Consider the following 22,653-nt stretch of genomic DNA (forward strand, 5'->3'; position numbering starts at 1 on the left):
ATGGTATAGATCACCGCCACAGAGCTCCTGGTGCTCGGCTGATAACAGGAGCATCTTCACCCTGCCACTAAAGCACATCCATACATCTAGGACATAACGCATGCAAAGACGCCCTGCGCTTCATTCTATTTATAGTTTGTTTGCACTTACAGCAAACTACCATGAAGAGGCCATAGGTCAAAGTAAATGTAACATGATTGTGTGTGTACTGTACTGTACTGTACTGTACTGTACTGTACTGTACTGTACTGTACTGTACTGTACTGTTCTGTGTGACCTGCGGTGCGCTAGCTCATTTGGAATGCAAAACGCACGGCTAGTCAACATCTTGTTTAGAGAGAGACCATATGTTTGCTTTGGAAGCCTGCTAGCCTTTGCCCACAAACACGTTATAAAGAGGTGCAAAGGATCACACACCCGCATGCATGCACGCACGCAAGCACGCACGTGTGCACACACTCATATACATGCTAATTCAATATACAAGCAGTTGGATGGCCTCCAGGAGCTGGAGACCTGTATGACCCCAGTGGGCTTCTCTAACCTTGGGCAGAGAGCCAGGCGAGGCCTGGATGGTGCATGTTGGATGGAGCGCATGTACGCCTGGATCTCTCTGCTGCATGGAGTTCTGAGGGAGAGTCTGGCAGGCATAGGAGCCCAGGGAGGTGCAGGGCGAGACAGGTGGAGATATACGTGGAGACGAAGCTCGCTGCAGTCAGGAGGAGAGTTCTCACAATGTGAATCACCTTCTTTGTAGTCTCTCTCTCTCTCTCTCTCTCTCTCTCTCTCTCTCTCTCTCTCTCTCTCTCTCTCTCTCTCCCTCTCCCTCTGCTCTCTCATTTTCTTTATTCCTTCTCTCTCAATGCCTCTATATATAAATTCACATTCTTTATATTCTATACTGTCTATCTATTTTCACTGCTACTTTGCGCTCACACATGAGCCTGCACACACAGGCACATGCGTGCTCACGTGCAAGCACACACACGCACACGCGCAAACACGCGCGCACACAAAGACACATACAAAGCTGAAAACCTGCACCTTTGCAGGTATCACCCCGCACCCCACTCTGACCTCCTATAGATACTGGTGGCTGTGGATATAGGAGGAACAAAGCCTTCTGGGATAGAAGGGCAGAGCATAGTGGCCTTGTCAGCCAGCTGACCCCTCCGTCTGACCTCGAACCCTGCCACTGACAGACACACCCGACGGACAGAGCAGAATGCAAAGATGGGATTGATGGGAACAGAGAGAGAGAGAGAGGAAGAGGAAGAGGAGGAAAGAAATAAGAGAAAGAAAAAAATAAAGTAGGGAATGGAAAGAAAGAAAGAATGAAAGAAAGATTGATATATTGTTGAAATCCTGGAACAGTGTTGTAAATTGTGAGCGACATGAAATGTATTGAATAAATGTAATTGTTTGTTTGTTTTTTTCACACCAGTTGTCAACCACAGTTTATTTTCCATAAACTTGTAACGTCACATGAATGTGTCCGCCTCAGATATGCACTTCCTTCGTCTTCAACACACCTGTCACACTTGTTTTTCTATTCTTGGTCACCATTGTGTCTGGCTTGATGAAAATCTTACCTGCACATCAATCTGCCTTTATGTGTGAAAATGTGAAGGAAAACAGCAACATAAAAAGATAAACTTTGAAAAATAAAAATAAACGGGAACAGTAGTGACTACCATGCAGTGACTGTCCCGACATCTGAAGGTCGTCATCGTACTATCAGCGATCTGCTGTCCCCATCTGTCAGCCAGAAGGGACTTTGCTGTGGGCCTGCTATGAAAAGAGCAAAGTCTGCATAAAATGAACACTTTTCATTTTCATCTTCATTCCGAAGCACAGAGGTAAAACGGCGTGACAGAAATCTGAGTTGAAAACGTGTATTACTTTTGGATTTGAATGAAGACAGCGATTTGTCTTTGAAAATCTTAAATTGAAACACAGACAAAATAACTATGGTTGTAGCGGTAGTGATGGTACAATGATGTGTCCAATTAAATGTCATTTACTGTAGAAAGGTAGTGGTGATGATTATGATGATGGTGGTGGTGGTGGTAGTTCTTGCAGGGATAATGATGATGCAAGGATGATCTCCGTTGACAGAAAGAGCAAGATTTCATTTCTACGAGAGAGAGAGAAAGACTGTATGAATCGGTATAAAGAGGAAGAGAGAGTCAGACAGAGGACGAGAGAGATTAGAGATGCTGCTTGCTAGATGTGGCAGCACATGTTAACATTATGCCATGATTTGTAGCAAAATGAGTGTGTGTGTGTGTGGGGGGAGGGTGTCTGGAATCAAGGAACTCTGCAAACACTCTTAAACAGCTCGGCAACCTCATGCAGACAAGATATGCACTCGCGCTCGCACACACGCGCACGCGTACGTACGTACGTACATACGTCTGTCTTGTCATGTTACTCCAGTGAGTACTTCATATGTACCTGTCTGTGTGTGACAGTCCTACTGCATACAGTGCCAGGTCTCCTCTACAGTTGTGGAACTGCAGAACAGAATAGGCTGGCATTTTAATATGCCAGTATTAAAATGCTATACCAAGTGGCCTATTTTCTGTGTTTTTCGCTATCAGCATTGTCCCATAAGCTTTCAGTGGAACACGAGCTGCACTTAACCAAAATGACATGGTTCCGTTTTTCTGTTGCTGTTTTCTTTTCTCACGGGGTACCCTCTAGCTTACATAAGAAACACACACGCATGCATGCATGCAAGCAAGCATGCAAGCATGCAAGCACAGACACACATATACATAAACACACACACACACACACACACACACACACACACACACACACACACACACACACACACACACACACACACACACACACACACACACACACACACTCAGCCGCCCCCGCCACACTTAATGTTTTCTCTAGCAACATACAGTACATACAGTTTGATAGTGTTAAAATAATCCAGCCTCCCTTTAATAAGTCTCCCCCCCCCCTTCTCCTTCTCATGCGTGGCCCCAAAAGAATCCTGGGAAATGTTATGATCTACACCCTCAGGCTTCAGTCGAGCTGCCACAAATTTATTCACTTTTGTAGCATAATTGAATTTTTCCTTCATAGTAGGCCTATTCCACAGGGGGTTGGGGGGTGGAATATTGGAAGCCAAAAAAAATTGTCAACTGCTCTTTGGGGGTCTCTCGCTCTCTCTCGCTCTCTCTCTCTCTCTCTCTCTCTCTCTCTCTCTCTCTCTCTATCTCTCTCTCTCTCTCTCCCTCTCTGTCTCCCCGTCCCCTTATTCTTCTTGTCTTGATGCTCCCTTTTCTGTGACTATTAATAATTGACTTGATGTGTGTTCTGGTGTATAGATTTCACCCCGCCACTGACTTTGTGGTGATTGGTCCTTTTCATTTGCTGAGTTTTTGAGTCGCTGTCGGTGTGTTTGTTGTGCTTCGAAGTTATTTATGGGACGGCCTCAGTGGCAGCTTCTGTCGTGGGTGAGGGGGGGGTCGCTTGCACGCACGCGCGCGCGTGCCAGCGTGTGTAAACAAAAAGCAATCAGAAGACACAACACAAACAGAAACACTTTAATCTTAACAGATTGCTGAAGCTTTGATTCATGGCAAACCGCATTGACAACATTGACAGGCCTTTATAAGTCCCAAGTCCCAAACTGACACTTCATTCAATATGTCCCATCCTTCGTTATCCGTGTCTTTTTTGTCAGTGCCCTGAGATGCTATCCACGCAGATGCACTGATACAGTGATGTACTTACTGTTGTTGCGCACGGGTGTTGCATACCAAGAAATAGCAGATCTATACAAGTTCTCAAGTTGTGAGCTTTAGATTGGCTATTTTTGGTGTATAACATACACACGCAACTAAGTACAACTCTGGCTGGAGATGCATTCTTGCAGAGCAGCACACTCCGGCTTACAGCCAGCCAATAGTTTGTGTATTCAGGTCACTTTGTACATTCAAAGCAATCACACACACCATGTTTCTCTGCATCTTTAATGATTTAGCTCGCTCTCTCACTCTCATGCGTGTGCACGTATCTGCACAGGGTGTGCATGTGCTTGCACACATACTGTACACACACACCCACCTACACACACACTCACACAGACACGCACACGCACACGCACACACACACACACACACACACACACACACACACACACACACACACACACACACACACACACACACACACACACACACACACACACACACACACATATACTGGGGTGCATCGGTCAAATATTTATGAACAGGAGATGCTGGTGTGCTTATTGTACTTGATATAGCCACAGGCAATTTCTATTGGTCTTGCTTTGGTTGCATTGCTAGCTCTCAGATGGCATACGTACTGTACTCAAAAAAGCAAAATGGTGCAAATATAAACCTTGGTATTTGGCCCCTGTGCAGTGATCATTTGTGTGGGATTGTTTTTGTGGTGTTGCTCCACACAGACATGATACTGTATGATGATGGTAAAAGCCTTGTATGTCAATTTAAATGGATACAAACTGAGTTTTCTTTCAAACAAGCTGTTTGTGCATGGACAGCACGTAACAGCTAAAGTATGATTTCCAAACAGGGTTCACAGCTGTTCCATTTATATTGTTTGTTAAACGGTGGAAAGTCAACATAATTGTGCAGCAAACCGTGAACCTACAGTATGTGTACGTAGCCATGTTAAAGCAGATCAGTGTAAACAGAATAAACAGCCTTTGCTTATTTCATCTGGCCAGGGACATTTTTACACTACATTTAGCTTAAGCTTATGCTCTTTTCCAGAGCAGCTTCAAAGTTGTCAAGAGGTGGTACCGGTCAAGGAAAATAAAGCTTGACCTCTCACAATTATTACATAATCGTAATTATTTGAGATCATCACAATTATGTTGCATAATTGTCACACTCGTCATAATTATTTCCATGTTGAGAAATGTTCATACATTGGTTTTTTTCCAAAAATAGCAGAAATAGCCACACGCTCACAGCGTGTGGCTACACGTTGTGAGCTTGTAGAGCTCTGTATATAGATTTCAGAGATCTATTTCTGTAGTTGTTTCTTTACAAAGCCGAAAAGGTAAACAGACATTTATTTTTCATTCATACCTTCCAATGTTCAATGCCAAACAATCGTTAATTATTTTATGACAATTAATCGTCAATTAAAATGTCATGACCGACAGCCCTGAATAAAGCTGGACACGTGTTGTGGTGAATGAACATGTGACATTCCAATCACCACACATGTCTATGAGCTAATAAAAAGCTTTAAAGAGTATATTCAATAGTTACACAAATAAGTATCAAAACATTTAGAAAAATATAACATGATGCACATACATGCTCACACACTGTCACATACAGTGGGTATAAATAATTGAAGTCAGTAAATCTCAGCATAGAAACCAATATACCTCCTGCAGCTGTTAGACATTATGTTTCTGCGAAGCACCTTGATCTAAAACAAAATTCATTTCTCACCATAACTCATTTCGCACAGTCGCATCACACACACTCATAACATATTCAATAAGCGAGGACTTGTCACCTGCAGGCATTTCCAAAACCAATCCATACAGGGTGAAAATTGGTTGTGTAGCCTATCACTCTGTTATCTCGGTGACTCTGGCGGTATTGAGTAGAGTGACCTTATTGATTCAGTAGCAGGTCATTGATCAGCTGAGAAGTTGATACGAAAGAAAGATTTGACCAATATTGAGTGATTGTACTAGTGAGCATGGCGAGTAAGGGCATGCAACTGTGTGTGTGTGTGTGTGTGTGTGTGTGTGTGTGTGTGTGTGTGTGTGTGTGTGTGTGTGTGTGTGTGTGTGTGTGTGTGTGTGTGTGTGTGTGTGTGTGTGTGTGCGCGTGTGGGGGGGGGGGGGTGTAAATCAATACATACACACACACACACACACACACACACACACACACACACACACACACACACACACACACACACACACACACACACACACACACACACACACACACACACACACACACACACACACACACACACACACACACACACACATTTCAAAAGAATAACACATCTAGGACAACAACTATCAATGCAGAATAAGGTTGTTACAGGCCAAGTATTGGAAACCAGTGAGAATGACCGTCGCTGAGAAGCACATTCTCGGTCTCTTCTTTGCCTTGATTCTTACATCACTCCGACAGTTATAGACAGGTCTAGATAACCTCATAGATTGGGGCCAGCCGTTAAGTTTCTGTTATTTTGCCTGGGCTACATACACATATTGACTCTCTCCCCCTTCATTGGTTCGGCACCAGGGGGCTTAGTAGGAAATGGATTTGGATCAGGGGGGAGTGGGACTAATTTTAAACATGTCAGTCAATACATTGATGTCACAGGCAGGAGCAGAGGCGAGACGCCGTTAAATAAGCAAGTAGGAAAACGCAGAGAAAACCTATCAAGCAAGAAGAAAACGAGCGCAGTAGAAAAGTACATATCTATTCTTTTATTTCAGTGGGTGGTTTTCCTTTGTGCCGTCGCAAAGTGTCAGAGGGTAAATTAATTTTGGGTTTTCATGGAGGTAGGGGGTTGCAGGTGTGCTGCCAAAATGCTGTTTGTTCATTTAGTACCTTCGCAGCATGTCCTCAGAATGCAGTTTGGTTCAGGGAGATGAAGAGTTGGATATTTGCGTCTCCGTAAACTGCTCAAAAGTAAAAAATTAAAAAATAAAACTAACCAACTAAACAAATAGAAAAAGTAAATCTTGGTATTCTCACTTTCTTCTCTCTCCAGTTACTGAAACTACACTGTAGAAGACTACACTCCCAAATGGTGTGCTAAGGTACACCTTGGTATTTTGTGTCAATTATTATTGCAGCATATACAAATATACAAAAAGTTATTAATTATGTTTTTATTTACTATCAGTACTTTGTGCGCACTCATTTCCAGACAAATTCTAAACCCTAACATGTCATTATAGGCGAAAGTATGTTTCCTTTTTTTACCACTTAAACCTTACATACGTGACCTCCACGGCTGTATAGTAGGTCCTTTTTTCTCTCTACACCAAATTTCTTTGCCCCATATTGGCCCATTCGTGTTCGCCCAACAAACTTTCAAAAATAGCAAAAATAGTCATCTACAAACCCACAACGGGTTGTATCACGACCCTTTGTGACTCGGGAGCTTGTAGATCAGCTATTTTTGCTATGAATACATGTAGGTGTGCCTTGAGATTTTGACTTGCCCATTGGTATGATGAGTGAAAAAGTTAGAAAACTACTTGAGTTATAAAATGAAATATTTTATATCTTTCATGTGAGTTTTTTTTTTTTGTCTTTGCCCTTATTTTTTGCCACGCACGCACGCACGCACGCACGCACGCACGCACGCACGCACGCACGCACGCACGCACGCACGCACGCACGCACGCACGCACGCACGCACGCACGCACGCACGCACGCACACACACACACACACCACCTCCGCCTCTTCCTTCTACTTTTCCTGTTCTGTCTTTCTCTCTTTCATCTCCACCTCCCCGTCCTCCCCCGCCCTCTCTCTCTCTCCCTCCCTTCGTCCTCTTTCCGCGCGTTGTGTCGATTAATTAATTGCCGCCTAATTTAATTCCTCAAAAAGTAATAACTTGTTTAAGTATGAATAAAGACTGACAAGGCAAAGTTCTAATCTGCCCAAAGTTTAATTAGAGCCGGCAAGGCTCTTTCACATCCAGACGGGGTCGGGTGGGTGGGGGTGGGGTGTGGGTGTGGGTGTGGGGGGTAGGGGGAACCAAAGAAAGGGGGGACAGAGCCAGTAGACTGATAGAGGGAAGAAGGATGGAGAACAGGAAAGAGAGAAGCGGACAGCTTTGCACGTAAACCAGAATGCTATTTAGGGGATTACGGTGGAATGTTTTTAACTTTCCAAAGATCTATGCATAATCACAAGGAGAATCACTCCACAATCGCCATATGCAATGTATTACTATACATTTTTTCTTCCTTAGTGGTATTGTTGTTGCGTTTTCATTTGATAGTACATACCAGCAGGTACACTCATGGTACAGTGTTTCTATCTCTTCATCCCTTCCCTGAAAACTACAAATGATGGGATAGGTCATATGGAAAATAATTTCGCCCACTGGAAATTAACGTTGCGATGGGAACGATGTACAAAAACGAATTTCACCCACTTTTTTACCTTGTAAACCTGTGATGTGACAATAAAACTGATTCTGATTCTGATTCTGACAGTACATTCTAAGTTGAAGTATTAGGACCTGACTAGTCAGACGACTGGAGGTCACTGTCTACCAAAACATCTGGTGACGTCTACATTCAGTATAGGGGCCAGAACAGCGGCGAGAGCGGCCGTTAACACCTTTACCGCCGGGCCCGTAGTTCTACGGGCCGTTAAATCCAACGGTTAAGCGCCGAGCCCGTAGTCCTACGGGCTGCGGTCTTTTCGCGCATGCGCGGTCCGGGTGCACTTTCGGAATTTTTTTGATCCACTTCCGTTTCCGGTTTGATGACAGGAAATAGAATTATTTGGGATCCGGTTTCGACGATCACGCCCGCTCCCATTCTACAGACGAAACTGAAACTCAATTCTCTTCCTGTAGTTTTTTCTCCTCGCATTTCACTGTTTAACGTAATCCGCTCTAACTACAATCATGGAACTCCGTTTGACATGCGGTCTTCACTGGGAGATACAGGGAGATCTCGCGGATGTAAACAGACCGTTCACGGCTCAATCTTAAGGATTTTAACAAGATCTATGGCGACATGAAAAAAACAAAAAAACAACAAAAACACCTTGGCACTGGTGAGTACATTATGAGATTAACCTCTGGCGGTGGATGTGTTAACAAACCTACGCCTACTGCTTTGAAAACCCATCCCGATACCATCCCAATATGAAGGATTGCCCTGCAGTCTTTGCATTGGCTCTGCAATGCAATTTTTACATTTCCGAATTGCTTCCACCCATGTCCCATGAATTTAGATGTCCCCAGACATTTTGGTATAGGCAGAGATCTCTGATTGTCTGGCTGCGCAAGGCTATAGGACCTGAGATACATTAACACACAATGAACAATACAGTATTACGCATCGTTCTATAAATATACTTTCAGTATACAGTGCACACCAACTACACACCTACACCTGCGAGTCAGGGTCCGGGGCCACTATGCAGGGTGTCCCCCTTGTGGCTATAAATGAGGTTCTGGTAGAAAATCAATTGGCTGTGAGTGTTACAGTGGAACATTGAAGTGGCTGCATGTATTATGCTGGCCCCAGAGGGCCCAGGAGCCTGCATAGTCCAATGAATGGACCATCACATGGATGACAATTATTGAGTACAATGTGTGTGTGTGTGTGTGTGTGTGTGTGTGTGTGTGTGTGTGTGTGTGTGTGTGTGTGTGTGTGTGTGTGTGTGTGTGTGTGTGTGTGTGTGTGTGTGTGTGTGTGTGTGTGTGTGTGTGTGTGTGTACAGTACTGGCGTGTTGTGCCTATGTAGAGTGAACCTTCAGTTTGCTCTCTAGTATGCATAGAGGGCGGTTTGTAGTGTGTGTGTGTGTGTGTGTGTGTGTGTGTGTGTGTGTGTGTGTGTGTGTGGGGGGGGGGGGGGTGTGTGTGTGTGTGTGTGTGTTTATACCTGCTAGTTTGCTGATTGTAATATGTAATGAGAGCCAAGACCTTTTACGTTTAAGTTAGTGATATTTTTTGTCTTTGTTCAAAGGTTATAGCAATGAGTACAGAAAGTATCAGAATATAGTACTCATTGCTATAGAGTGTTCAGTAACAGGAGTCTCCCCATCTCTTCAGCTCTTTAAAAAAACGGATAAACAGGTTGGTGGCAAACGTTCAGTCAGAGAGTACCCATTTATCAGCTTCAGTTTTGATAGTGTTCCACTTCCAATTTGTCTGCTAATTTATTTGTGTCATCACTTCCAATTTCACTTGTTTAATCTGTATCCCGTCTGAGTTCTCTATCCTGATTGGATCAAATTGGTATCCCGACCTGAAAATGCATTTTCTGTTTAAAGTAATACTAGGTAACTTTTTCAACAAAACTAAAGTTAAATTGTATATCTTTTGTGAGTGGCAAAAGTTTCACAACACCCACTCCATGAATTTCACCCCCGAAAGCCTTTTATACATATTTTCTATTGAACGGTGATAGGGGTGTCTTTCCCACGAAAATGACGTCATGTAGCCGGAAAACGGAAGCGGAAATGCACCGGTTTCCTGTTTGGCCAGGAACTACCGCACCGATTTCCTGTTTGGCCAGGAACTACCGCGCTAATAACAAAAAGGAAACTCACGCTGATTTTAAGAGATTGTATGATTTGAAGATCGGGAAAAAAACAGAAAAATATAACACAGCTCACGGTAACTAAAGCTCCACTGGCTAAGAGAAACGATCCACAGATTGTATAAAACAATTAAAAGAACGCTTTTTGAAACGCTTCCGTCTTCCGGTGAAAACGAATGGAATTCTGGGTAACAGAGGAATAAATGAACGGCCTGCAGTGACGGTACTGACCAGCAAAGGCTGCTAAAAATCGTTTTTTTGAAACCTGCGCTGTACAACTTTAAGCTGGATAGACATGGACACTCCTGTTACTGAACAAGCACTCCATAGCAATGAGTACTATCAGAATATAGAGCTATTTAACACTTATTTTAACCTTTACATTGCCATGTTGCCATCATCAACAATTCACCGGCAGTCCTCTCCCACCACGCATGCTTTGTTTTGCTATTAGATACATTGTAGCTATTGGGTTAGAAAAAAAGGTATGTTTTCTTATGCAGCATACACAGTGAGGAGGGAGCCACCACCCCAAGTTCTAACTGCAATGCACACATTTGAACTTCAAAGTAATTAAAGATAACATTTCAAGTGGAGGGAAAAAAAGGAAAGAAAAAAATATATTTTGCAGAGTTCCTTTGTGTACTTTTGATTTCATTTATCACCCCAGGACAGTGGCGAGTAGAACAGGGGAGCATGGGATTTCCTCAGCAAGCTGTGTTAACATATCTCTAGGAGTAAAGTGATGGAGCAGGAAAAAAAGAGAAAAAAGAAGAGCGGAGAAGAGAGGGGGCCCAATACGTCTCCTTTCTTTACTCTGGTAGATGGCGTAAAATGTCAGATACTCATCTGGAAATTATTTCCATTTTATTAGGCTGACATCTTCCTGAGCAGCGACTGTGAAATCTAATTAGTTTGGCAAGAAAATGGTGGCCAAGGTAGGCGAGCGTATTATGTAGTGCGAGGGGAGAGCCAAGGGGAGCGCTCCCAGGGACTTGGCAGAGGGCTGGAGAGGGTCCCAGGGGTTAACTAGAACTCAGGAGCGCAGATAAGGCAGCTGGAGGAAAACTCAGGAGATCTACTCCATTTTAAATAGCCTTGTCTAATAGAGGCAACCTTGGATTCAGTGTGCTGGCCCTCTGTCAGCGCACCAGCCTCATGAACATAATTGTACAGCAGAGGAGAGAGTGCGAGAGATAGGAATTCCTCCATGAGCATATACGACCCATAACTTTCAGAACCCCCCCAAGTCTTGATGCATAGAATCACCTTATAGTTAGTGAAACTGTTTTAAAGTGGAAGTTATAACAGTACCAGCCAACTGTTCCTGTTTATGCCTTAGTCACTAATGAGTTTGTAAATAACACCCCTTCAAGGTTGCTATGTTTTGTGTACAGGTAAAAAATTACTTTTGTCCGGCTCCTCTGACATTGCAGCAGCATCATTTGCATAAAACTGATGAACTTAACAAGGTCTCCATATCATCACTTTTGATCACACACTGCCTGCCCTGCTGGCTTTGATATGAGTTTGATCTACGGAGCAGTGACCCTGTGTGTCGACCACAGGAAGCCGTTATTAGCAAAAGCTCCATTGATCTTAGATCTCAGGCAGAAGTGTGCCTCACCACCACCATCTCCTCACCCGGCCTAAATGTTTCCTTCCAACGTGTTGGCCAATTAGTCCAACCTCAAATGAGAGGCAATTAATTCCTGTGCTTGATTAGGAGCAACATGACCCTCCAACCCCTTGCTAAATTCTGTGATTAGTACTACTCACTGCTACTTAGGTCCTTGAACTAAGGGTCATGCTCTGATTGGCCACGTCTTTTTTCCCCCAAGGTATCAGTAGATTCTACCAAGCAGTTATGATGGCCTACATTCTGGTCAAACTGTAATATACTGTATGGCCACTCTAGTGCGCACAGCTTGGGAGAAAAGCACTTAAAAGAGTCAATCTATGCTGAACCACTTGCACATGACTTTGCATTTTTCCAAGTTCCTTGCGCTTGGCTGGGAAGGGCGTAAAAATGCAAAGCAATGATCCAGAGAATCTGTGTGTGTGTGTGTGTGTGTGTGTGTGTGTGTGTGTGTGTGTGTGTGTGTGTGTGTGTGTGTGTGTGTGTGTGTGTGTGTGTGTGTGTGTGTGTGTGTGTGTGTGTGTGTGTGGTGTGTGTGTGTGTGTGTGTGTGTGTGTGTGTGTGTGTGTGGTCACTACTCAGCACTCTCTTATGAACAGCTAAGGGTTTGAATGCATATATCCACCCACAAAAAGACAAAAAAGCCTACTGTAGCTCCTTCTTTTAAAAGGGACAATGAATATCAATTATGCATGAAGCAGAGGCATTTTGGGAAATAAGCGCTGCGCTGGTAGAAGTGCACACTGCACAGGCCTCTCTCCCCTCCCCTGGCCTTGAGTATCAAAGAATAATCTAATGTCATGCACAGAAGAAAGGTTACTTTCTGCATACACATTGATATTTCTGCTCCAATCTCTGACCTTTTCGATTAAACTGTGATTTTTATTAAATGTGAACACAGATGTCTCAGGGCCCAGCGTCAGTCTGTCTGTTATATTAGCTCTCGTTATGCCATTTGTTGTACATGGCAAAAAATGTACTGTGCTACATAATTACATTGTATTCAACCTTGAGTAAATTTTGCCATTAAACAATTTTATCCTGTTTTGCACTTAAAGGGATATTTCACTTTCAAAAAAACTTTTTGTCATTTTATCGTCTACTCAGGCCTTTGTGAACCCCCCAGACAGTTTTTAAGTTGCTCGATTCAGTATTTAGATATTTGATATAAATTTTATCAGACACGCCCCCTTCCTATACAAACCCATTGTAACTTCAAACTCCATTTTAGCCATGTTAGATTCATCAAAAACACCTGTCCTTGGTTCTGGTGACTCATACCGCCCCCCTAATACGCGAGGGGGCCGTGTTTTTTTAATTACTTTTTTCATTTATTTTAAATATTTTTTTAGGAAAATGAAAACAATTTAATGCAATAAAAGCATTAAATAAAATAAATGAAAAAAAATATCGGAAAACCACGGCCCCCTCACGCATTAGGAGGGCAAGGTGAGTCACCAGAACCAAGGACGGGTGTTTTCGATGAATCTAACATGGTTAAAATGTAGTTTGAAGTTACAATGGGTTTGTATAGGAAGGGGGCGTGTCTGATAAAATGAATATCAAATATCTAAATACTGAATCAAGCAACCTAAAAACTGTCTGGGGGGCTCACAAAGGCCTGAGTAGATGATAAAATGACCAAAAGTTTTTTTGAAAGTGAAATATCCCTTTAATACGCACTATTTGATATAATCTTGCATGCGTTACTATTTAAACAACACATTAAGCTGGTACTTAAACTATTAGTGACTCTTGATATCAGATTTAGAGGGTTTTCCAGAGAGAACTATCTAAATATTGTAGGTAGACAGACCACAGTACTTACACATTATAGCCTACCGTATCATCTACTCACCCCAGTACATCGACATGATTTAAGGACCATACCGCAATCCATACATGTAATTGTCTATCACAGATTGGGCCATATAATGTACTTGTATGTACATTCCTGTTAATTGCTTTATTTTTAGATTTTGTGTTTGATTACATGATGTCCAAAGTTAATGTTAACCATTGCGCAGTTAGTTAATATGTCAGTGAACTGAACGTATCTGTTTGCAAATGATGAACGCATACATGGCCGTTGTTAATGCCACCGTTCACTGTTGTAAGTTGTTGAATAAACTAAGACGCTTGTTCAAATAACGACAGATTGTGGCCATTTCACAATACCAAGAATGCAAACAACTGCCTTGCGTCCTTTGAATAATGTAGCCTACTTGTCATGAGACACATCTTTTTAATATGAGATGGACTTGTACTTGAGGTCACATGATCACGCACTGCAGTTCAGTGCTCTCTAATCAGCTGTGCATGTCTCAGTCAAGACAGCGGGACCTCAGCTGTTTGAAAACATCAGAGCAATTATTCCTCAAAATCACTGTATCATTTATGCAGCACGCTGATACACACCAACAGGGAAAACACACTCACAGCAGTGACTCTTCCTTAAGGACGTGGTGAAATGAAAAATACGTTTTTCACACTTTTAGAGCATACCCACGGTCATAATGAGGACATATTGAAAATAAATCCATTTTGTGTGTATTCTTATGTCAAAGGTCCCTAAATGTCGGGTTTTAATTACCTCCTGTAAATGCAAACCTACTGCATGATGACACCGATAGACCTTTATGAATATAAAGGAATCTTGATTTCATTCACCTGTTTGATTCCCATAGCTCACGTTCCTCCACTCACACCTGATTTTAATTAGGGAGACACTCTTGGGCTATACTTTGTTATTTAACAAAGTATAGCTAACTCAAGATGATGGCCAGACAGTGCATTACTCAAACTTAAACAGTACATTAAAATATGTATCTGAAAACATTGGAGGTGGGAAATAAGCAATGCAACGCATAAAAGTGCTGCTAGAATTTCTCCCCTCTCTCCCTCTCTCTACCTGCCTCAGGCTGCGAAGGGAACGGGACCGTTGGCTGAAACTGTGATTGGTCCAAGAAAACCACACCCGTTTCTGAGCTAAACGTTACCAATAAAGCCATTTCATGACATCTTTGATAACATTTTCATTGCGTTTACAGTATACCTTTACTGCACCTTTTTCACTTTCTGCATAACACAGTTTGACACATTTGTTTAAGTATTTAATATCCTTTTTTCTTGGCTTTTGAAAGTAATCTGTCTGTTATTCTAGTATAGAGGCTATGCACGTGACATCATCGTACCCGGAAGTTATGTGGGAACGCCTACTGAGTGGCAAAAAACTACTTTCTGGCCTTGACAGCCCATACATCCAAACAGAAAAGTCCTATCTAATTGTATTAAACAACGTTAAACTCACCAATATGGCAGCTGTACGGAAAGCTTAAATTATCCTCTTTCTATCTGCAAAGTTTTTGTTTCATAAAAATCCGACATGTTATGAGCTACTTTCTGTCAATAAATTCCATGCACGTGATTATTTTTTGTGTCAGAGTTTGGAAGCGCTTGTTTTCAATAACGCAACGTCCCGCTTCCTCCTGCATCATGTGCAAATTAGAAACAGGTGGTACGAAGGACCATTGAGGGATTTCCAACGAGTGCTTCCAAACTCCAATGCTCCATACTGCTCAATGTTTTGCCACTCAGTCTAGATGAGGGGGGCGTATCCCAGTGGAAAAGTGACACCCGTGCATACTCTCTATTCACCTGTTTCCTAGGCTGTGTGTTTTCCACTTCCTGTCGGATTTCATTGGATATCATTAGTCATCTGACCAGTTTCATTGGATTTCATTGGATCAAATCGACAGGAAGTGGAAAACACACAGGAAGTGGAAAGCCTAGGAAATGGGAAGTGATCAGTGGCAATGATGGGGGGTTGGGGATCGATGAATACTCTACTGTATACAGAGGAGGTTCTGTTGTAAAATGATAGTTAGGAGCACCTCATTAAAAAAACAAGAAATTAACTTGAACCAGTTCATTTTTGGGGACTATGAACTTAGTTCAAAACTCAAAATTGTGTACTGTCAACGTGAACTAGTTCATTTTACTTTGTGTGAACTTAACTTTAAGCTAGTTCTTGTGAAGTGAGAACTTGCACAACACTGGACCTGAAAATTGTACAAAGATTACTTTGCATCTACAGATTCTACATAATTGATTTTCTCCAGCTTGTATCACATATTTATCCTGCATATTTTTCCTTTGGAAAATGTTGAAAGCATAAAAACAAAACAACAATGTTTGCAAACTAGACATAGTTCTCCAACTTATCACATCATTCAAAATCACCCTATAATGGACATCCAACTGAAAACACCGCTATAAAACAGTGGTTATTTTAGCCTTGTTTAAATAGTACTGTATTTGGGACATAACCAAATATTAATGTATTATTCAGAAGCACACAAATAATAACTTTATAATGAATAATGTATTGGTCCAAACATCATCCACCGCTGTCAGAGGAAAACCGTGTACAGTATTGCACTCAAACCAAATTTAAAGGATGTGAGGAAAATCTTTTATAGATACTGGAACACACACACACACACACACACACACACACACACACACACACACACACACACACACACGCTTGCACACGCACGCACACACGCGCACGCACACACGCACGCACGCACGCACGCACATTAATACAAAATTGTGAAATTGTGTCAGAGCTCACTATTTCTTTGCAACAACTTTTGCAATGCTACACTTTATTTATACCATCTTGCTATTTTTCCCTCTTCTTTGTTTCTTGTTTCTGACATCAGACCTCAGGCCCCTGCCCGATGTGGCGATGACTGGAAACTGCACACACGAGTGCACGGAGTTCGGCCACTCTGACGCCTGCTGGATGCCGGGGGAGCCTTCCCCCAACCGTAAGATCCCCAAGAACGCCCCCACGCTCTCCACCTTCGTGCCTTACCAAGAGATGGAGGGGCAAGATCACCTCATGGCCAACGGCAGCCCAAAGCCCCTGGCGGAGGAGCGCGGGAGCATCGGAGGAGGCAGTGGAGGCAGCGGAGGCCCCAAGGTGGCCAACATGCGGTTCATGACCCCGTACACCAGTGCCTACTCCGGGGGTGGCGACTCCTCCGGTAAAGACTCTGCCCTGGAGGAGATCCCGCTGAGCCAGGCTGTTGAATATCACTCTGCCACGACTCTGCCACGACCTACCCAGAGCTCCAAGAGGGAAATCTACCTGTGATGGCGTTGCCCGTCCTTCCCCAGGCCCCAACCTTAAAGCGCCCAGCCACTTTTTCTCCTTATACATGAGCTACACCGTTGCTGACCCTGCTCCTGTCCAGGATAGCGGTCAGGCCTTCCCTCCTTCACTGCCCCTGTGCCTAGCCGCTGTGTTATCTCACAAGTGCCACAGTGACACCCCCCCCCCCTTCCTTTTTATAACTGCATCCACCGTGTGAGGCTTTAGAACTCCCCGCCCCCCTCCTCCCCCCTCCCCTCCCCCTCCCCTCCTGCCACTAGAAACCAATCAAATGTAAAATAGAATCAGTTTAAATCGATTGAAGAAAACACACAGCAGGAAGAACTGCTGTAACAGGAATGTAAACAACACTATCGTTTGGACATTGTGATAATTTAATGGGAAACTATTTAGCTACTTTCATGTATTTGAGTTGGAGTTTTGTGTGTTGTTTTAGATTTTGTTGCTGTGTCGGACCTGATAAAAAGAAAATTTGCGGGTGTGAAAAGAATCTTGTAAATCCTATGATATACTGTGTATTGCTATCCATCATTAAGTTCTTCTGGTTTTATTTTATTCTATTCTATTTGTATTTATTTACCTTTTTAGTTGTTCAAAGGTCGCTTTTTATGAACCGCAGGACCTCTGGGAATATAGTTTGGTCAAATGTTGTGGCAATTTACAACAAGTCCCAATCTACTGGGAACAGTGTGCAGTCAACAAGAGACATTCACAGGAATACATTTGATTCCCAGTCTCTAGAATAATGATTTTTCCATTTTTTCTCTTTTTGCTGTGAAGAGTTTTTATTTTTTCTCTCTCATTGTACAGAGCTGTAAATATGACAAACAATGACCATGTGAACTCTTGCAGTTCTCCTTTATTTGGATGTATAAAACTATGGAACAGTTGCTATGGGGTCATAATTATCAAGCCCTTAAGACAATGTGGAACCTTTGATGGACGGATTTGAAAAATCCTCAAAATATACAGGGGGACAATACTGTGTGTAACACGCTGAGGACGTTGAACCTTGAGCATCACCGTGGTGAGTGAGTTACAGACACAACTTTTCCTTTTGTTTTGTTTTCTGTATTGTTTTATTTGCATCTACAACATTGTTGAACTTAGATAAAAGAAAAAAAATACTGGGAAAAAAATGATGTTAGTTTAACCGTTGGTTCTGGTGAATGTCACCTTTCTCTGCTGTTTGTTGGGTCCCAGGCTACTATGACCTCAAACTGGGGGATATTTTTGGCTGAAACAGGCTCTTATACAGTATACTGTACTAAACAGGAAAGGAGGAGCTTTGTTCTTTGCATAGGTCACTGTAGCGTAGTTCAGTGGTTGCTCAAACCTTTTCGTGTATTTGGCCACGGACCCCCATCTGAAAATATTTTGTGTCAGGGACGCCCATAAAAGATTTAGAAAATGTTTCAAAAATATATATTATTATTTTTATTTTTTTGTAATAGCCGTTGTATATAGGGGTAAAGTGTTAAAACAAATTTTGCTGGGGACCCCCTGGAACCCCCTCAAGGATCCCTGGGGGTCCCTGGACCCCACTCTGAGAACCACTGGCCTACTTTGTTCCTTGGTACAGTTTCCTACCAGCATCTAGTGCTTTGTCCATCGTGTGAAATTGAGCCAATTGGTAGCCAGGTTAGCAGAACCTTGCTATGGGTTCTGGCTTGTTGTTGGCTTGGTTTCTAGATGTGGTGGGAATGAATAGGTCCTCCAGTGCAGAACCTGTACGCACCAAGCCCAAAACACAGCAGCATGATAACGCCTAATTACACCTGGAGGCTGGTGTCATTAGCGGTGATAATTTCCACCAATAAAAATGAGCCGACCCTTCTGCCAGTGTTGGAAGATAATTTGGAGATTTGTATTTATAGTTGCTGACAGTACTGTGGGATTTTATCTGTGATTGACAATGATTGGACTAATGAGAACACATTAGTGCACAGTAGATAAGGGTGAAAAAAGTATAAGAAACTACCTAATGGCATGCCACAGTGACAAAGGGAAAGTTTTTTTTTCCAAAATCACAGAGGAACACATCAAAGGGCAAGTAGGCTTCTCTCACTGACAGTCTAATGCAAAATGGTGCTGTTGTAGGGTCATGCAGGGGCCATATGATTGGCTACTCAAACAATTGCTACTGGAATGTGTAATAGATGCTCTTGTGCTTGCTTGTGCATTCAGTTTCTCTGCTTTTTTATGTAGAGCTCTCACAAATGAACCACTTTCAACCAGGTGTCCCTATTTTGGACATGTCATTATAGGCGAACACTGCAGTTTCAAAAGGAATCTAAAAACTCTCCAAAATAGCAAAAATAGCAGATCTACAAGCACGTCGTGGCACACTGTGAGCTTATAGAATGACTATTTTCGCTATTTGTCGTATGACAAAGTATGTCGAGCTTAGGTGGTTTGATTTTATTGTATATGTTTGCTTTTCTGTTGCAAATATTTGATGTGCTGCAGGGTACTGTACTGTATGTGTTGCTTCTCTGAGGATATTCCCCTTAAAACCCTTCATAACATTTTCTCAAACTCGCGGTGATGATTTGACTTATCATCAACACCCCAGCCTGCTCAGGCGCCACATCATGTCCTCTGATCCACTGCCTAGCTGATCTCCTGCATGGAGCACTCCCAGGCACGTAACTCAACTGCCAGTCAACCAATCCACAACCCCCAAGTGACAGAGATTTAGAGTTCATGTACAACGCCTGCACATCCAACACATCTCCTCTGGCCATTTAACACCCACAGAGATCTTTGATAGATAATACGTTAATAATCAAACACACTGGCCCACATTGAGCCACAGGGCTTTCTCCCCTTGTGGTGTTTCACCACCAGCAAACAAGTCATTTTTCTCCTGGATAGACCCTGTGATCCCCCAATGGCCTGCCTTCCTCACCCCTGCCCTGGTCCGTCTTAGCTTATCGGAGCGAGGGGGGGCCACAGAACCACTGGCCCGGGGTCCCATCTCCTCTGTTGACACAGCTGAATCTCCGGGGGCGCGAAGGGTGCGTATGTGTGATTTGCTGTGTATCCTCCGAGCGGAGGGAGCGAGATAGATATGAAGTGAGAGTGAATGATTGTGCAAGAGGTCATGTGGCACCAATTAACCCCACCTATTTGGCACCAATTAACCCTCAAAGATAGGGGTGACCTTTGAGATGCTGCACTATTTGCTTTACCTCAACCTTTGAGGTGATATGGAGCACAAAGGTGAAATTTGAGAGGGGTCAGCGAGCGTGTGGATGTGCAGCTTATAGTGTGAGTGTGGTGTGATTATATGTGGGTCTGTGGTCCTATCTTCCTCTGTATGTTTGTGTGTGCATTTATGTGTGTGTGTGTGTGTGTGTGTGTGTGTGTGTGTGTGTGTGTGTGTGGGGGGGGGGGGGGGGGGGGGGGGGGGGGGGGGGGTTCTGTGTATGTACTATGTAAGCGCGCACATGTGCCTTTTGTTAAAGTTGGTGTTATTAAGGTGCAGCACACAAACCCTACCTTGGCTCCTTGGTCTCAAGGCATCTCCTGACAATCTCCCAAACACCCAATCCCGGGAGAGAATCCTGCAGTATACACCCATGAGAGCTGCTGTCACAGTAACTGACAGGTATTGTGCGTGTTTCTGTTGTGTACGCGGGCGCCCATGTGCATCTAGGCATACATGCGCGCATACGTGTGTGTAACACTATTGAAACTGCATATTGACTCTGGGGCACAGCATGCCTATGTTTGCTCTGTTTATTGGCTGTTTTGTGGTTATTTTCTCTCTGTTATGCATAAAGCATGTGTGGCTTCTCACCACTATGAGCCGGCTTCTGCCTGGTCACAAAACACAGACTATAGAGTAATGCTGATAGGCCTAGCATAGAACACAGGATATTTATTCATCACACCTTCTGCATATATTTCTGCCCTTATGCCTGTGTCTTTCCTACAGTATGCCCAGCTTAATTTACATGTTTTCCCCAACGTCACACATTGGTTCTCATAAAAAGACAACTGTACAGATTACAAGTGTGATTTCCTCATAAATGACAGTTCACTGTATTAAATTAAATGTATTGCTATGGGTAGCTAAAGTCAGTCTGGTTTATAAAAGTATTTCCTCCTTGATTTATAGATGATGGTGTTCCCCTTAAATGGAGTTAAAGTACACATTTCGACTCCTCACCTTCTCCTTTGTGATTTAGTTCAGGTGTGTATCAACATTGGCACAGCCAGCTGGCTGACTGGCATAGCATTCTAAGAGTATAAAAACTCTGAGCCAACTGAATGGCGGATTAGTTTTAGCAGCCTGAATTCACCCTGTCGTCTTGCTCCAATCCAAACTCACCATACGTGTTTTCTGGTTCTGTCAGTAGAACTGATGGCAATGAGAATATACAAGAAAGGTACATGCTTCACTTTGTACAATGTTACACCACAGCTGGAAATACTGATCGGTTCTGGAGACTTTCTCAACACTTGCTCTGCGACATCAGAACCATGCCTTACTGAACAAGACTAACTCTAATAATGACATGTGCTCCAATCTTTAGCTAAATAGCAACTTCCGTAGGTGTGCGGTTCATGCTACGAAGCAAATCGCAATGCAGCGTTAATTTCGCAAACTATTAACTGTTTTCTTCACTGCCGTTTATGTCCGTTCACTGCCACAGCGAGTTACACCAATAGAAATCACCGGGGAATTTTTAATTTCTCTTTCTCAACGTCATGCATATAGTGGCATGAGCTATGGATTGGTCTACTTTTGTGGGGACATACAGTCTGTATAGTACATGCAGATAATAAACCCTGTTCTAGACAGCTCAGCCTTCAGCCATGCCATGAAGAATATGTTAATTTTCTCTCCACACTAATGCTTTCTGTGTCAGCTTTGATCTTGATAAACATGAAACATGGGACTTTCGTGATATGACAGCCAGGATATTAGAATACTACATACGGTATGTCTCAAATGATGACAGGGTCTCTCCAAAATGGATTTTGATATTTCCAGGTAATGTGTTGTCTTTTGTTGCGTATGCGTATATCATACTGTTATACACTGCGTAAATAGATGGAAAAGGTTAGAGGCGGGTATCTGTTGCCAAGTGGCTTCAGCTGGGCATGAAAAAGCCAACTTTATAAATATATACATTTGTGTTGTTGTCGCAATTGTTTTATCAATGTTATGAAATCAACACTGCTATTAGACATATGAATATAAATGGTCGTTACTGTTTTCTTTTCCAGAAGCGGCAGATTTTTGGCTTTGTAAATGATGTATCACGTTTCTGACAAGGCAGACTGTTTTCTATGTTTTCTTTTTCCTTATTCCATCTTAAACAAACAAATCTCAATGCATAATTGACAAGACATTCCTGGGAAATTGGGAATTGCATAACAGACACCAGGGAAGGCATCTGTAATTTGTTAGGGTAAAGAAAAGAAAAGAAAAATAATTTGGTCTCCATGTTTACTAACTGGCCTATATAACGTCATCGTTCAGCCATTTTGATCCCACAAACCAAA

The 22,653-nt window shown here is 42.8% G+C and overlaps 1 protein-coding gene across 1 annotated transcript in view; it reads left to right on the top strand.

Annotated features, from left to right (window-relative positions):
- pcdh1b (protocadherin 1b) overlaps nucleotides 1-20,503 on the top strand; it is a 251,347-nt gene extending 230,844 nt beyond the window's left edge. Inside the window, exon 5 of the mRNA XM_080415276.1 lies at nucleotides 16,679-20,503. Within this exon, the coding sequence (XP_080271402.1) occupies nucleotides 16,679-17,115 (437 nt within the window). The 3' untranslated portion in view covers nucleotides 17,116-20,503. The remainder of the gene's footprint in view (nucleotides 1-16,678) is intronic.
- The last annotated feature ends 2,150 nt before the right edge of the window (nucleotides 20,504-22,653 follow it).

The sequence above is a fragment of the Gymnoscopelus braueri genome (genome assembly GCF_963280865.1).
Source record: "Gymnoscopelus braueri genome assembly, chromosome: 20".
NCBI lineage: Eukaryota > Metazoa > Chordata > Actinopteri > Myctophiformes > Myctophidae > Gymnoscopelus > Gymnoscopelus braueri.